Raw genomic sequence first — 17,578 nt, forward strand, 5'->3', positions numbered from 1 at the left:
TATGTTCATGTTTAGACTGATTTTAATAAATTTTCAATTTTATCGATTGCGACTCTTGGTTGGCCCCAGCGGTTTGATTGAATGCGTGAATGATGGGCTTTTTCACTTACATGAATGCGTGAAAATAAAAAAAATTACTTGAATGCGTGAATTGGAAAGCTTTACGTGAACAAAAATTGCGCGAATGTGTGAATTTGGGAAAAAGACTTTCGTGTTTGCGTGAATTGAAGGTCCGCTGGATGTATTCTTGGTACTAGCAATTCTTAAGAAGAAAAAAATGCGTCAGCCGGGAATCGAACCCGGATCTATTGCTTGGAAGGCAACAATGCTAACCTTTACACCACCGACGCTGTCTTGATATTCTTGACTATTTAAGTCTCATTGACAACCGGAAATCTGACAAATATAATCATTAAGAGCTATCAAAATAGTTTCTCTATTTTGACACAGTAACCAATTGAAACTGTCAATCATGTCATCATCAAACTAGGAAATAGTTGACGACTGATATATGTGACGAGAAACAAACCCGAAATAAGATATTCGAAAAAAAACAGAGTGGAATGGTCCAACCGTAGGCCCTCCGTGTGCCCATCCTCCAACGTTTAGAGCTTATTTTAGAAAGATATAGGCCGATGTTTCAGACAATTATATATGGGCGCCTTTCATTAAATGAGGGTGGTGTTAATCAAAGAAGGTTAAAAAGCCCGTGAATTTCCTTATCTGCTTGTCTGTTGTTTGATTGAACCATTCTGTTTTCGAACGTTTAAGAGAAAACAAAAGATAAACAAAAAATCAAAAAGAGAAAAATCAAAACATCGTAAACAAATTAGAAGAACATCGTTCGAAAAATGATTTAACTGCAATCAAATACTGATCTGTTATTTTCAAAGGAAGATTTTTATGCAGCAAAACAGAGAACATAAATTATTAGGACACGCTTAAATGAACATGTTGTCCTCAAGATGTGCAAAAGACTGTCCGGGATTGGAAACCCTGTTTCGAACGTTCGCTGTCAAACTGGGTTCAACTGTTCGTTAGTGATTTTTGTTTATATCAAATTCATTCAAGCAAATAATTTTTCTCGCTGAGAATTTTTCATTCTTTTAATCGTTTTATGATGGGTTTTATGAGGAAAACTTTTGATTTTTTGTGTTGTTTTTTTTATATCTATTTTTGTTGGTTTTGCTATATGGTATATAAAACGGGGTAAATGACACGCCCGCCGTGGGCGACCGCGTTTGTCTGGAAACTCCACTTTATCAGTAAAATATTTGAAAGTCATAATTAATAAGTCTGAAGCAAAGCCTAACTAAGTTAAGGTCGATTGACCTTGTCTTTCAACAAATAAGCCGAAGAAGTTGAAATTCAATCCACAAAAGTCAGTGGAGAAAATATGTTTGATTGCTTATTTTGATTCGACCATAGCGTCATTGAAATGTAGTTAGATAGAAAGTGACGATATTTCACGTGGTCACTGATTAGGAACTTTTCGATTGCAAAAAATGCGAAAGCGGTTTTCGGTTGTTTTCACGAAGTCCAAGGCTAGTGATGAATTGAACTTGTGTGGCGTTGATACCCATAACAGGCCCGGCAGAAGCGGGGAGATTGGGGAGCCTTCAGCCTCCCCACGTTTATGATTGTTCCGCCGGGTCTGTATAACTACTGTACATCACTCGCTCCCAAATGTGTAGTGGAAGATTGACAATATTTTCATTTTTTTTCAGAGATAAAAAATAGAAAGATATAGAAGCCATACTAGGCTTTCTTAATGGGTGGTCAACAATAAATCCTCCGAGTGTAGAAAAGCAAGATAAAATAAACAAAACAAAGCGTAATGCGCACTTTTTACTTCGTTACCATTCTCCTGGTAACCATCACCTTGGCAACATGTAAAAAGAAGACTGGGGCTGGATTGTTCACTGCCAGTATCGTTGAAGATTTAGTGAAAAATGAAGTTCAAAAGAAAATGCCATCTGCTGCTCACACTAAAACTATGACAGGTGGGTAGTTTTGCTCAGAACTAATGAGAATACAAAACACACAAACAAGCCATCTTGGCTAACGCACATATCATAGTCAAGTTCCTAAGCTTGGATCAGGACAAAGTTCCTCCCTGGAATTTGCCATTGAACTATATAACAAGTGAAACTGTAAACTAATCAAGATAAATCAATTTTCCTAACACATTTGTTGCCGACTACGAGTATACAAATCACCGTTAGTTCTTCAAAGGGTCATAATTTTTGATTAGACATTGGCTTTTTTTATTGCATTTCTGAAATCTACGTGAAGTTGTAAGTCAATTAGCGTACAATTTGAAGATATTTGAAGGAAACTGGGGCCATAGGAGCCTCTAAAAGTAGAAAGAGGTCAAATTTTCCATTTCTGAAAAGGGCTCGTCATTAAACAAAACCAATAGTCAAAGCAATATTTTTTTTCTACAGGCGTGCATTTGAAAGAAGCCACAGATGCCATCAACAAATTGGTCGACGAGTCCATTGGTAAGTTTACGATTTCCAAGAAAACTTTTACCTACAGCCCAGGCTTGTGGTGGCTGGTAGCCTTTAGAAAAGATTTACTGTGCAACTAACACGCTGTTGTGATGGCTTGTAGTCCTTAGAAAAGATTCAACTAACATAGCATTCTTCTCAAATATATTGTCTTTTCACTTCCCACAAAGATGAATCTGTAGAGCTTTCGCAACAACTGTTCACAATAAATGTTTTGTATTAAGACACGTAAAAACGCTGACTTCAACCTTAAACTCCTGAATTGGAAATGAAGTCACTTATTTCCCATCCAAAATGCGTGATCCGCGTGGTTTTATACTTTACCTTACACAAACGCCAAATTGAAAGAAAAGACTAGATTCGATCCGTCATTCTAAATTTCTTGCTTGAGAAAGATTAAAGATTCTAACCTCTTCGAGACATAAACTCAATGCGTAAAACAAACATTGCTCATTTACCTTTCCAGTCGATCGAGTACAAGAAGCGGAGAGAGAAGTGTCCAAAATGTTATTGAAAAGTATCGAACATCACATTCAAGATGCTGGAAAAGCTCTTCTCAAAACTGACGAAGGTAACAACATGACTATATAGTTCTGAAGATTACTGGTTTTATACTGGTCCCTTTATCTCAGCGTGATTTAGTAGTTTTTTTGTGGGAGGTTAGGAACCATTAGGATCCATGTTATACGACTAATTCAGGTAAAGTATAAGATTTATGGAAAGAACAAATTGTTTATAGAAACTGATAATTTTTAAATACCTTTCCTTTACTACATTAGACTCATGCAAAGATCGCATCGAAGGTTGTAAAGAACTTGCTAACAGTAATGTTTGTGAAACTTCCAAAGATGCTATGATTGTCAACTGTCCACACACTTGCAATTTCTGTGGTAAGAGAACATGATGCTAGATACATATGTAGGTCTGTTTCAAACAAAAAGAAATGAAAAAGATCGTCTAGGGATAGAAGCACTTGAGAAAGTTGTCATTTTTTTCTTATAAATATAGCTTTTTATAGGGTCGGAATTTATATGTCGTACTTAATTTTGTCTTTTAGTGGGTTTTAAACCAGTAAAATATAATTTTGAAGCAGATCACCAAAATATTATGATAGGGTGCTAAAATTGTATTTATTCACAGGACTGCATGCTCGCTTTATAAATATTTTTTGGACCAACAGCCGTACGCAGTTCAAGATATAGACTTTAGTTAGATCTCTACGGTTAGTGGTTAACTTTCTCTTTGTAAAATTTTGTATTTAAAAAGGAAAAGATACTCAAAAGAGGAAATATTTTTGTCTTTTTGTGTTAACCACTAACCAAATTACCATTGTTCATCTAAAAATATTTCCTAGAGAAACTCTCTAAGTCTAAGCCTATTTTTCGAGGAAAAAGTTCTTGCACCAAAAATTTTTGCAGAAGTTTCTGGAAAAATTGAAGATATAGTTTTTTTTCTAAATAAAAGATTAAATTAGGAAAGGAAAAACACGACAAATTTTATATCTTTTCGGTCTGTTTTCTAGGCATGTTGAGTGAGTTGAAAGACCAAAGCAAACAACAGACACAATCACAAGCAGAGCCAGAACGAAAGCCAAAACGAAAACATAAAAAGCGAAAACATCGACGTCACAAATCAGCACGTTTATCAGCTAATGAAGCCAACATGATCCATCAAAGCATGCTCGATCAGACAATCGATAATTCCAATCTACCAAACGCTGTTTCATCGTTCGGCCAAGAGAGCGTCCCACAAGCAACCGCTTCGTCTTCATCACAATCTGCTCCCGAAGATACTCAATCCCAGGACGCAGCTGATGCGGCCGCCCAACAACAAGAGGCGGACGAGGCGCAGAAAGAACAAGAAGAGGAAGAACTGAGAAAACAAAAACAAGAAGATGAAGCGCGAAAACAGCAAGAAATAGAAGAAGAAGAAGAAAGACAGGCGGAAGAAAGACGACGAAAACGTAGACGAAGAAAGAAGCTTATTAAACAACACCAAGAACAAGCTGCTTTGGCCACTCCCGAGAAAGGTAAGAAGAGAACAAAACCTACACGACCAATGACTGACGACACCGACGAAAAACGAGAAAAAACGACAACTTCTAACGACGATGACGAAAAAATTGACGAAAAGGTTACAAGTGACGAGACTGAGAAACGAGAAAAAACGACAATAAAAAAGGATGCTTCACAAACATCCGAGATTAGCTCAGGGTCAGGATCGGGATCGGGGTCGGGAGAAGCAGAAGAAAAGGATGAGAAACTGGACGATGCTGCAGAATACACAACGAGTAATGTTGCGTCTGCTTTCTCCTCTCCCGACGTCCTTGACGACGCACAAGAACCTGAGACAAAACAAACCATCACAAACGTCATAAAATCTGTACAGAAAACCGACGATAAACAAACGAAGATAACGGCTAAACCTCAGCCACAAGCTGCTATTAAATTAAACCCCGTCTACGCTAAAGCCAGTCAGAAGCCTCTTACATATCAACACAAAGCAGTTAGAGTAGCGAAACCAATAGCTTCATATCGTCCCGCAGCAGTATCTTACCTACCTGCAGCCTCCTACCAGCACCCCGTTGCTGCCTACCAACACCCAGCTGCCGCCTACCGCCAGCCATTGACATACTATAGACAACATGTTGCGACTTACAACAAGCAACTCACTACAAAGACCCAACAAAAGCCTCTTACATTCAATCGAAAACCAGCCCATAATACTCGACAAAAACATATATCAACTAAATTTCTGGGAGCAATTAAAACGAAAACTCCAGTACAACCGAAAACAAAACATTCAAAAAAGCTTAAGAAACATTTGAAAAGAAAACATAAAAAAATGAAAGCGAAAAGCAATTCAGTTCGAAAATCGTCAATTAAGAGCTCACATCAAGCAGCAGATATCGTCGATGACGTTCTTGATAACATGACACTGTGAGAAAATATTGAAATAAATTTTGAAAATGTTAGCTCTAGTTTACTTAGACGGCTTACTTTTCGCCCTGTCTATTCTAATCGTTTGAGTTGGCGAAAAGTGGGCGCAAAGTTGAACAAAATTTATCAATCAAGCATTAATAATATGTAGATATTGAAAACAAAAGGGACTCGGTGTGTATATAGCCAGGTACGGAAATAAACTAACATTGACGGAGCCTTAAAGGTTTTGAAGCTGGCGAAGGAGTTATATGAACTTGGAGGCTGAACATTATCTATAAATTTTCTTTTGTAAGGACCTTTAGTCATTCTAATTATTTTCCCATGTTGGGAGCACTAATACTGTTTATAAAAATCACTGATTACAAGTATTAATTTTGTACCATTTGCTTTTTACTTTACTCTCATGAGGTATAGCCCAGTAGTGTCAGTAAAATCTCCCTCTTTCCTGCAAAAAAACATTTTCTTCAGTCTTTACCTCAGCAAGGTAAAAGCTACTTTTCAGTTCTGTAAAGATATTGAAAAAAGAATAATATGTTTAGAATCAGGAGAATCCAACATACATCAAAATTGAAGTTTCTAAATGAACAAATCAAATCTTTATTTCCAAGTTTTTTGGAAATTTTCTTTCTGAGCAAAAGACAGTGCGTGACTCCAGCCTATTATAGACTTAGGTATTTGACATTCTTGCCTTTAAAAATACCAACCAGACGTGGCTAGTCTCTGTTTGAGATTTTAAGTGAGTCTCACATCCTTGGTAAAGGTATTATGTGAAGATGTAAGAGGCAGAATGATAATAAAAACAAAGCGAAGAAAATTTTAAGAGTAGACGAACTGACAACAAATAATCGACTTACAACTAAGACACCAATGACAAGACGGACACCAACGACCAGACGGACAACTTGAACGAACGAATCAACTCCAGTCCTTTGCATCTCCAACACAATCCATTTTTCTTTCAGAGGATTATTTTACTCTCCATTGTCACCCATTGTGTGCCAAGGAATGTATTTCGTCATGTGCACCAGGATGTTGTGATCACAGAGTACCTGAAATCACCAGGAAGGTGAAAAGCAAAAAACGATGTCACCCTATGTGCAAACAGTAAGTTCACCAGATTTAAAGGTTTTGTTTTTAAATAAAAGCGATATCGTTTGCTTACTCATCAATTATAATTCCGATCATGAGATATTTCATTTTTAAGGTGGGTAAAGACTCAGCTAAAAAATATCGATAATTTTCAATATTTAAACCAAAACATCTCGAGATCTAGGCATCAAAAGTTGACAAACCATACCATTTTCGGATACTACTAATTCAGGGCTATCCAGCTGTTGGAATGATTTTTTCTGAAAATGCTCACAGAAAAATGACATTTCTCGGCACCAGGTGGTCGAAAATTTACAAATAACCCCATTTTCTTCGTAGCATAACATAACAATAGGCAGACACTGTCCTGGTATGAAATATGTGTCTGATATGAAACGGGAACGCTCATTTTAAAAATAAAACCTTTAAACAGATTCTAAAACATTGGGTTTAATCACCATAATAGCACAAAAAGGGTACCTTTCAATATTCTCAAGGGGAATAAGGCGGGTTCGTTGAGGTCAAAATTCTTGCAACGTTACAAATCATTTTCAGAAGCTCGTTTTGGGCTCAAACGAAGCGTATAACTAATTAGAATAAGATTCAGTCTAGGGAGATGTTTTTTCATTTTGAAATTTTGCGTAATTCGCAAAAATCCTCAATTTTGCGCTATTTTGATGACGTCATAAAAATTGAAATTATAATAACTTTCAATAGAATCATCAAAATAATTTCAAACTTTCACCAAAGGTGCATTTCATTGCAAATTTTCAAAAAATTTCAAAAAATTTTCAAAATCTTGATGACGTCAGCATTTTTTAAGGATTTTAGTTTTTTTCCTGAAAAGTGATGACGTCATCAAATTTCATTAAATTTTTTTTTTAATTTTGAAAACATTAATAATATGCATCTTTGGTCAAAATTTGAAATTATTTTGATAATTGTATCAAAAGTTATTGGGATTTCAATTTTAATGACGTCATCAAAATAGCGCAAAATTGAGGATTTTTGCGAATTACGCAAAATTTCAAAATGAAAAAACATCTGCCTAGACTGAATCCTATTCTACTTAGTCATACGCTTCGTTTGAGCCCAAAATGAGCTTCTGAAAATGATTTGTAACGTTGCAAGCATTTTGACCCCGCCTTAATCCCCTTGAGTTGTCGAAGTCGCTTTCAACTACAATGAGAACAAATTCTAAACCTGGTATTATACTCCATTTCAAGCAATTGGGTCAGGGGTTTTCACTGTCAGCGATATAAAATATTGATTTTTCTTACCTGTCACTTTATTCATTTCCATAGGATCTGCTTGCCATCATGTGGAAAAGATTGCTGTGCAGCAGGTGTTCAACCCATGCCACCACCACAAGCTGGAATGTGCCCTCCTGGTTGTCCTTTGGTGAGTGCTTGGTGTGGTTTCAACTATAATTTATATTTTTCTTTTATTCTTGTATCTGTTAAGGTAAATATAAGTTCCATAAGATATACATGTTAAGATATGATCCTTACATGTTATAAAAGGCAACGGTTTCCACTCATGAGTACACAGCTCAATTCTTCTACAGAGCATTTTGTGTTCGAAAAGATTTAGAAGTTGTACAAACACGTCCTTATTAAAAAAAGACTTCAAAGTCTCGTCAATACGGTTGAACTCATGTAATTCGAATTCTCAAAGGACCGAGAATTTTGTTCGAATTACATGAGTTTCGAACTAGATGAGTTTTCGTATTTTTGACCTAATTCGACGAAAAACTTTTCCCAGGTTTACTTTTGAACTTGATGGATGCGTCTTTCTTTGACACGATTTGACATACCATCCTCCAAGTAACAGAGAGCTCCGTATTTCGTTTTTAAAGGGACTTCTTTATGTTTTCTTTTTCCCATCTTGTCTTGATAAGAAATAGAAGGCAAAAGCAGTATGGACGAGCTCGCCAATCGAATGTAAAAAAGAAAATATTCGATTGGCAAACAACGTAAAAAACGTTTGATTGACAAAATATCGAGTTTGTCAGCTTCAAAAACTCAAAAAATTCGAAAATTCGAATTAAATGATTAAAATTCCTTGATGGGACCTGAAAATCTGTTCGATTTACATGATTTTTCGAATTACATGGGTTCGAATTATAGGAGTTCAACTGTAAATACAACTTTTTTGACCAATTTGATAGCACAAGAGCTAGTCTCCATTTCCAATTTATAAAATTGATTGCTTGTTTTGAAATTGAGGATTTAGGCGCGATATCAATATAATTTTTACCTTAACTTGTGATAGCTGACCATAACATCTTAAATTTACTCAAAAATAACTATATGGAATACTATATGGAATATTGTTAGGTCTTAGAAATCATTACCGAAAGAATTATATAACCTAGCATTTGTCCACCTTGTCGTGCCAATAACTTACTTAATTTTCAAGGCACAAAAATACACGCAGAACAATGGTCGAATGAAATTTGAATTTGACAAACTTTATTTCAGCTATTTCCATCCACTTTACAAACAAAGAAATCTTTCTATTTCCTTAAGGAGCGTGCCAACGCAAACATTCGAAAATGTTGGTTTACTGCACGAAACCATAAAAAATGACCGTGATAATCACAGTTCGATTGAAAGCTTCTCTGGAAAATTGGCATCTACTACCCAAAATACAAAAATTACCCCCCCCCGTCTCATTCAAAGAGTGACCCATGATTGGTTTTTTGTCCACTGCTTGCCTGATTCTGGCTGCAAAATTTACCACAAAATGTAGTGTAGTTGAAAATAAAATGACGCCATAATTGCGGATGCGAGCGCAACATATATGTAAAACTGATATAACTAAATAACAAAAACTAATTTCTATTATTTTTTCCAGGCGTGCGCTCCAAGTTGTCTTGATACATGTTGTGGTGGACCAGCCGCTCAAGCGCCTGTAGTTCAAGCACCTCAACCTGTCGCCCCTATGGCGCCCGCTCAACCAGCAGGATGTTTCGGAGGGTGTATCAACTCATGCGAAGCTTCGTGCCCCGCACAGTGTTGTCCTGGTTACATGGAACCTGCACAAATCTGTAACGCACAATGTCCTGCATCATGTGCACCCGCTTGTTCACCTGACTGTTGCGGAGCCATGATGCCCGCAATGCCACCTCCACCACCACCACCTTCACCACCGAAGAAGGAAGAGAAGCAGCCACCAACTTTACCAGTAGCCGGTCCCTCCCCCTTCGACACATGTCCAGGATCATGTCCAATGTCATGTGCCCCTGGATGTGATTTCGATTGCTGTCGACCGTTCTTGGACCCAAACATCGTACAAGAAATGAGGTCAGAGGTGCAACCTTCATCCGAAGCTGACAGTCCACAACCCATGACAAGAGTCATCCATGTCTCACATGTCCTGAGACCAGAGCAACCTCCCGTCCTTGCACAGCGCACATCTACCAATGCATCTCCGGCGAACTGTCCAAGTGAATGCAAACAGCATTGTAGTCCTTCATGCGCCAAAGATGGATGTTGCACTGATAAAAAGAAAAAAAAACGTAAGAGAAGTCACATTCCTCATTCACCAAGGATTGCCAGAGTTTATGAAGACATTTATGATAAAGAAATGAATATGCCCGAGGAAGAGGGTACTACATTCTATGACTTTGAGCCCGACTACTAGTTCAATTGATAAAGTGCAATGAAATCACAAACTGTTATAATTCTTCAGTAGAAGTGCAGTACTTTTTGAACTACAGTTTAATGAAGGTCAAACTTTTGTATAGTTTTGTATGGACGAGAGTGTTTTGATGTAAACGATTATGCGATGCTCTTTGCGTCAAAAAGTCTTGGAAGATGTCATATCAGGAAGACTGGACACTTTACGTCCAGGAGATAAATACTATTTAGGGACCCTGAATATGGGTATGAACGACGGAGAACTGACGAACGTATTTTCTAGAGTTTTGACAATGAGTCATATATCAACTGAATATTTTCCTTTTTGATTCATTTTGCAGCCAAAGGGGACTGTTTTCAAGCAATTATGAACCATTCAAACATCTAGGGTGAAGTTTAGAAATTAGATTATACAACAAATCTAAAGTTTGTTTTTCAACATTTGATTTTCCACAAAAATTCACTTGATTGAAGGTTATGAAGGTATCATTGTTGTTTTCAGGCAAACAGAGTCCAATTTATAGAAGAAGAAAATTGGGTTTTTTGAAGTATGAAAAGTCAATTTCACAATACCGATTTCGAAAATTTGATTTAATTGCGTCCACAGTAAAACAAACAATCGTATGAACAGGCTCTTGAAAACTTTCGCAAACACTTTAATGTGATTATTCTTTCGGTAGAAAAAAAAATTTCCAAAGCGTCCCTTTTGACATGCTGCTTAAGACAGAATATTCTGGTTATCATATATCATTTTAATCATTGACGTAAAGCTATATTTTTGTATTAGATTTTAGTATTAAGCTACGAAAGATAGAACCTAAACATATTATTATTGACGAAAAATCGACACAATACGAATTAGGGATCTTTACTTTCCCAGTTTCCAATACCTTAATAGCCTATACTAGACGTCACCCGCGTTTTTTTACGAAATTAACGTCTATTCCACTTTGCGACTTTTTCGAATGTTTTGAGCCCGGGTTTTCAGGCTCTAAACATTCGATTTTTTGACCTCACTTTTAAATTTCGAAGCTCCTGCAGTAGCAAAATAATCGAATTTGCATCAAAGCACTTGAAAGGCTTCTATTTTTCGAAAAGCGTCAAAGTGGAGCTCATTAAGTAACGAGATGAAAAATCCTGGTTTTTAGTGAGATATTCGCTAACACCTTAAGCGCAATTTTTAGAATTGGGAACCTTGCGACGAAGTTAAAATTTAGTCTCAAAAAGACCCCATACAAAGTTCTTCTTCGACCCTCGTGAAGCAAAACTTCATTCTTTGTACTGAGAACAAACGTCAAAAGCTGATTGAGCAAGACTGTATTTACGCGCCAAAATATAAAATAAATAAATGTTTAATCCTTTTTGGAAGATTTGTAATTGGACCTCACCGACCACACTTCCAAAATTAGTTTTAATTGATCCTTTTGTTTCCTATTCTTAGCGAAAACTTGAAACATTACAGTATCTTAGAATTTACTTGAAATTTTCAAACAAGGATTCCTATTGGCACGTGTGAAGCGGGTGTTGTGCTAAAAATATTTTTCATAGTCCCGCACTTCTAAGAAGGTCGTAAAAAATTTGTAAGAGAGGGATTGAGAGACACGTGTTTCGGCAAAATGAAGCTACTCCTATTTTTTCGCGCTAAAATTCTTACATCCGCAAAAAACTCGAGTTTTGAGCGCGCTCCAAAAACGTGTCCCCAAACTTTTGATTTAAACCGAAGAAGTTATAGATGGTTATGGGGTTCCTCTTTTCCCAGGTATAATTTCTAGGGTTTGTCGGTCCCTTGTTTACATCCGATCGAAAAAATTAGCAAACCAAGAAGATAAGAAAATCTTTAAACTCATTACCAGAAAGATCTGAGAACCCTCCCCCACAGTGAGTAGGAATTGATCAAAAGTTACAAAGGAGGGGGGACTTTTTAACAACACGGAGAAGAGAGAGTGAGCTTCACAAGAAGATGTGAAAAAATGTTCGACAGTCAATATTAAAGTACTCTTCGTCTTTTAAAGACTTTATAAACAAAAAGTAAACACAAATTTTAGAGGTCTTTCAATTTCTTGTAAAGGGGATCGATCGGCACGCGCCGAAATCCTATTGTATTAACAGGTCTCATGGAACAATGTTTGCAAACTGACCCCGAAAAATTAAGAGCGTTCAAAATATAATAGAGGTCATCTTCTATAACAGAGGATTTCCCCAAATATTTAGGATGAATAACCTTGGTAACTATTAGCCTTATCCCTCGACAATGGTATGCCTTTATGCCACAGACACGCTGGGACCCCAGCCCCACTGGAAAATTTGGCAAAAATTTCGTCCCCGATGGAAAAATACCCTGCAGATTTCAGCCCCACTGAGAACTTGACTTTGATTTCATCCCCATTCGAAATTCATTGTTTAAAATTTGCACTCCAAAACCATCCCAACTGGATTTTTAACCTTTGAACAATAAAATTTTTATCCCCATCAGGATTTCAATAGGAATTTTTATCCCTACTGAGGAAAAAAGCTCCACCGGGGCTGTCAGACAGGGGTGTAATATTAAATAAAATTTTATTGAAACCTAATTTGACCTAATAAGTATACAGTATCTAATCCTGAAAACTATTTTACTTTCAAGCACAAGTTTTAGGCCTAATTCTTATACTTTCTCTTAAAATGAAGAACTTTTAAGGCCTAGCATTTAAGGAGATATTATTTGAGATTTTGGTATGAGGAAAAATTACTTGGAATTGAAAGACAAAAGCATGTTTAACCAGACGGTTTATAAATGGACCATCATGGGGAGAACATGGGTTAAATATTTGATTGAAAAAAGAAGGAAATGATACGCATTTATAAACAAACAAAAAGCAGGAAAAAAATCAGGGTCTTCTTTAGATTTGTGAGATTTGTCAATATATTTATACAAAGCGAACAAATCTACCCTAAAAGCCAAGCGGCAATTCACTGGAAAGCCAAAATAGAGATATACGTGGCTGTCCATGATCTTATAGTCAATATCCCAACAGTTGGAGCCGTGATCATTAATTAGGTACACGCCCAGGGAACACGTTTTTTTTAATAAGAACAAACTATAAGAAGCCTTCGATGGCGAAAATGTTAAGTACAAGTTTCGGACTCGGAAATAACCAACTTCTTAGGAAAATGGGTAAAAATGTTCACAAAATTGATAAAACAAGAACATTTCAAGATTATTTTTAGGCTCAAAACCCAAAAAGTTAAGAAAATCCAAAACTTTTGGATGTTCTAATAAAAAAACGTGTAGAGATAAATGTGGCTGGCCATGATCTATAATAGTCAATTAGTCATGATAGTCAACAGTTGGAGCAGAGACGAACAGAGATCATCAATTAGGTCGTGGTGTAAGGTAAAAAGTAATGTTATACAATTTTCAGGAAACATGATGGCACGCTTGACCTTTTCCATATCTCATAAGGTAAATATTTGATAGATCAAGGAGAAGCCTTTTAGAAATCGAAAAAACGTCAAGAAAGTTTTTAAAAGGATCGTCTGTAACACGTTTAAGAAAGGAAATTACCTTAAAAGCCATGAGTTGCACGGATGCATGGCTCGTGTCAAAACCATAGATTATACATGTTTGAGAGGGAAGATAAGAAACAAATATTTTTAAAAATAAGATTGACAATGAAAGGTTCGTCGAAAAAGTAACGGGGAAATTTTGGAGGTCAAAGGAAAGTTTAAGAAACCAAAAGAAAATACACAACAAAACATTTTTCTCGGGACTTTCAGGTTCCGGGTTCACAGTAGTCAGAATTGCGTCGAAGCAAGCAAGAAAATGGGAGGAGGGGAAAAGGGAAAAAGGATGGATTTTTATTTGAAGAGATGGTCCGAGAAGACCACAAACAAAATCTGTGTTTGTGGATATGAATGAATAACAGGCGTGGTACATGAAATGGTGTGTCAACAAAGAGATGCAATCAAAGAAATGGATTGCACGAAAAATTTCGAAATTATGTTTTTTGTAAGAACAATTTGATAATTTATGAAAGGTTATATAAGTAATCTTTCACTGTCAGGGGCCAGAACACATGACTGAGCAAGGAGAGAAAATATGCTTCAAGGAAATTCGAAATAGAATGTTTTAGGGGTACAGTTTTTATTTCAGAAGGATTATTTTTCCACCCACGTCATTTCTTATGGTTCCGACCCTAAGGGTTCTCTCTTAAATTCATTGCATGTTTATATAATGAAAATACACGCTTTTTAAATCAAAATTCTGATACATCATAACATGTGGTAGCAGGTCGGAACTGTTACAACTGTAGTTTGTTTGGAACGGTTTTAAAAGATGTGATTTTTATGGTCTCTCCCTCTCTTGTCGTTACCCCCGGTACCAACCGGAAAACACACACTAAAACAATAATGAATCATAGTCATTTGGTTCGAGTTAAATTCATCACTTGTAAAATTCACGAAAATATCAAAACTTTTTCAAACGAGGTTCAGTTTTCTTCCAAACATGTTACAAGTGTTTCATGAAAAGCTTCTTGACAAAGTTTACTACATATCTATCCTTCAAACTTTGACCCGAGGTCAAACAGAGGTAACAATACCCTAGTCGGATTAACCACAGGCTTATAAAGCCAAAAGGCAAAAACTATTTGAATATCGGGAAAAAATATTGTTTTTATTGTTTTCGAAAACCCGCAAAGCTTCTGATTGGTAAAGCGCTGAAAATATATTGTAATGTCACGTGACGTAGGCAGGATTTCCTGCTTAACCACGGGAAACTTTCCAGACGAAGCACGACATTTAGCCCTTCGGGCTTTATAAATCTATGGGGTCAACTAGTAGTAAAGTTTTCTTGCTTCTAAACGGACCCAAACAAATGATTTCAAAATTTGTTTAATTTTCTTATGAGAAAAGGGCCAGAAGACATGTCAAACATTGTCCTTCTGTAATTATTTAAATTTGACGTAACTGTTTTTCATGCGTGGTTAAATATTTTCTTAGCAAAATCTTATCTCAAACCTTTCAAAAACTTTTGACCTAACTGTCCGCTGTAAAGAAGGTGTCCGAAAAAGTGGAGTCCCTCTACGGAGGCATCAGAATACAATATCGCGAAAAACGTGAGTGGAGCGGGGGAGTAGTTAGATAATTATTACTCATATTATTATGCAGATTAATTAAAAATGGTGTGCTAACTATAAACACCTGAAAAACAGAAAGAAAATTGAAAAAAAAGGAAGAAAAAAAGTTAGCACGTCTTTAGAAATGATTTCTTTAAAGGTGTCAATTAGTTCCAACATTTTCGTTCCTTTTTCTTTGGATGATTTCACTTTTTCTTTCTTTTTATTTTCTTAAAAGTAAAAGACCGCATTTTTCCAATTTGGAAAAACATCAAAAATAATTATACATCAATTCTTTAAAAACATGACACGTTTTGGTGTAATTGTCAAAATTATTCCATTATCTTTTACAAATTTTGGATGTTTTGGAAAACTTGATTGTGTTTCAATCCTTTTTAGAACTGTGAAAAAATGTTTCCATAAAACGGATTGATTCTTTTTCTGCTTTTAAAGGTCTGTCTGGAAAAAGTTGGGAATATTGTATCATATTGTATCAATAATATCCCCAGGCCTACAGATACAGATACAGTATCATACGACCAATCGTATGGACATAAATACTGGAAAAGGTTGACAGTTATTTCTATACATAGACCCCTTGTGGGTGCCTCTTCATTGTAAATTTGAACAAAAAGTCATTCCAGTAGGGATAATCCAGTAGAAGGGAAAATTATAGCATGAAATCATCCCAAGCCCAAATTCCCCAAAGAAATAGACCTTATTCCATTGAACTTTGCTGGAAACAAAGATTTTATATCTTCTAGGCTCTAGGAATTTTGAAATGAGAAGGTTCCATTAAACACTGAGACAGGGATGTCCGCAATTAGAAATTGTCATTTTTCATATGGTGCGTTACTTAAGATACTTAGAGATAATTGGAACTTTTTTGAACTTGAAGGGCCCTTGGCATACCAGAACCCAAAAAGTCTAACCCATTAATATCTTTTGATTGACAGCCTATCAAATGCATACTTAAGGCTGAATCCCGTGTAGAGTTTAACTGAAACTACACGTTTTTTATAAGAACAAACTAAATAAGAACAAATGGCCAAAATCTTGTGAAAATAAGAACATGTTTAGAACAATACGCTTAAAACTAAAAAAGTTAAGAGCATCCGCGGGCTCAAATAATTTTGGATGTTCTTATAAAAAAAACGTGTAGCTGTTCAAAATTGCGAAATCGTACTTGGTTAAGATTGGGGCACTTAAATTTAATTGGAGTTGATATACTATTAATTGGAGACCAAACAAATTGAAATTGTATCAAATTATAACATTTAATTAAAAAAATGTGTTTCAGATAATGGTACAATGAGATGGATATTTAGCAATAACATAACAAAATATGGAAGTTTTAGAATGATATGAGTTTTTGAGTTTGGGTCTGTTTCGAAATAGAAAATTGGTTCAAAGGGGACCAAGTACCTGCATAAGAATAAACTAAAAGCAGACCCTACCGCGATATATTTGTGAAACATCCCCCTTTTATGAAATTAAAGAAACTTGACTGCCTACATATTCATAATGAGGTGCCAAATAATACAAAAAAAAACAAGACAAGCATCATTTTATAAGAACACGTAGACCTAAAAATACTCTTTGAGAGTTCCAGTAATTTCTCTCAAAAAGTTCCTTTGAATCTGGAAAGATTTTTAAGAAGGGCGATTGCACAATGTAGAGGATGAAAATGTCTGAGTCAAAAATATTGGTGTAATAATAAACTACCATAAGATATTGTGAAAATATTTTTAAACGTGTTCTTATAAAAAAGATGAATATTTTCTTCCTCCTCCGGTCTTCACAAGTCTATTGTTTGCGAAGACAAAAGGAGTATGTATTTAAACTATTGTTTCCAGTGAAAAACATTTGGTCGTATAATAAAGTTCAAACAATACAAAAAATCTTTCCGCCTTTTTCATTTCAACTTATTATTATATCATGGTCAAACAAAACAAAGAAAAATAAAGAATGAATTGAAAAGACGGTAAATATAAAATGCCATCCATGATTTTAATGAAATCATGATACGGTTTTCAACTCATTAATCTTCCAACCTTCGAGCAGTGAACTGGTCTATCGAGCAAAAACTTCAACGTAGGAACTACACTCAAAAGGGAAGATGAAGGCTGACATAAGTTATGGAGGCATCAGCCCTGGTGAAAACCTCATTAATTTCATCAACAATGCGTCAACGTGCGTCAAATCGGTTTTATCAAAACCCGGTAGCTTCAAACGGAATACCAATCACCGCCGTTTCTTACAAAAACAGTTACGGCAGAACGTTCAAGATAACA

The 17,578-nt window shown here is 35.9% G+C and overlaps 2 protein-coding genes and 1 non-coding gene across 3 annotated transcripts in view; 1 reads left to right on the plus strand and 2 right to left on the minus strand.

Moving 5' to 3' along the window:
* Nucleotides 1-278: 278 nt before the first annotated feature.
* On the minus strand, nt 279-350 carry Trnag-ucc (transfer RNA glycine (anticodon UCC)). The gene has a single exon. It is a non-coding gene; the product is annotated as a tRNA-Gly (tRNA).
* A 1,377-nt stretch (nt 351-1,727) lies between these two features.
* LOC136823286 (uncharacterized) lies at nt 1,728-11,046 on the plus strand. Its single transcript, XM_067079467.1, has 8 exons — nt 1,728-2,003; nt 2,448-2,504; nt 2,980-3,084; nt 3,293-3,403; nt 4,036-4,542; nt 6,418-6,559; nt 7,849-7,945; nt 9,404-11,046. Exons 1-8 carry the CDS (start codon nt 1,838-1,840, stop codon nt 10,190-10,192), a joined length of 1,974 nt encoding a protein of 657 aa, XP_066935568.1. The 5' UTR covers nt 1,728-1,837; the 3' UTR covers nt 10,193-11,046.
* The window catches only part of LOC136823285 (TATA box-binding protein-associated factor RNA polymerase I subunit B-like), a 33,922-nt gene continuing 26,231 nt past the window's right edge, over nt 9,888-17,578 (minus strand). Inside the window, exon 11 of the mRNA XM_067079466.1 lies at nt 9,888-10,046. The gene's annotated coding sequence lies outside the window, so the exon portion shown is untranslated. The remainder of the gene's footprint in view (nt 10,047-17,578) is intronic.

Source organism: Clytia hemisphaerica, unplaced genomic scaffold, assembly GCF_902728285.1.
Source record: "Clytia hemisphaerica strain Z4C2 unplaced genomic scaffold, Clytia hemisphaerica genome assembly, whole genome shotgun sequence".
Classification (NCBI taxonomy): domain Eukaryota; kingdom Metazoa; phylum Cnidaria; class Hydrozoa; order Leptothecata; family Clytiidae; genus Clytia; species Clytia hemisphaerica.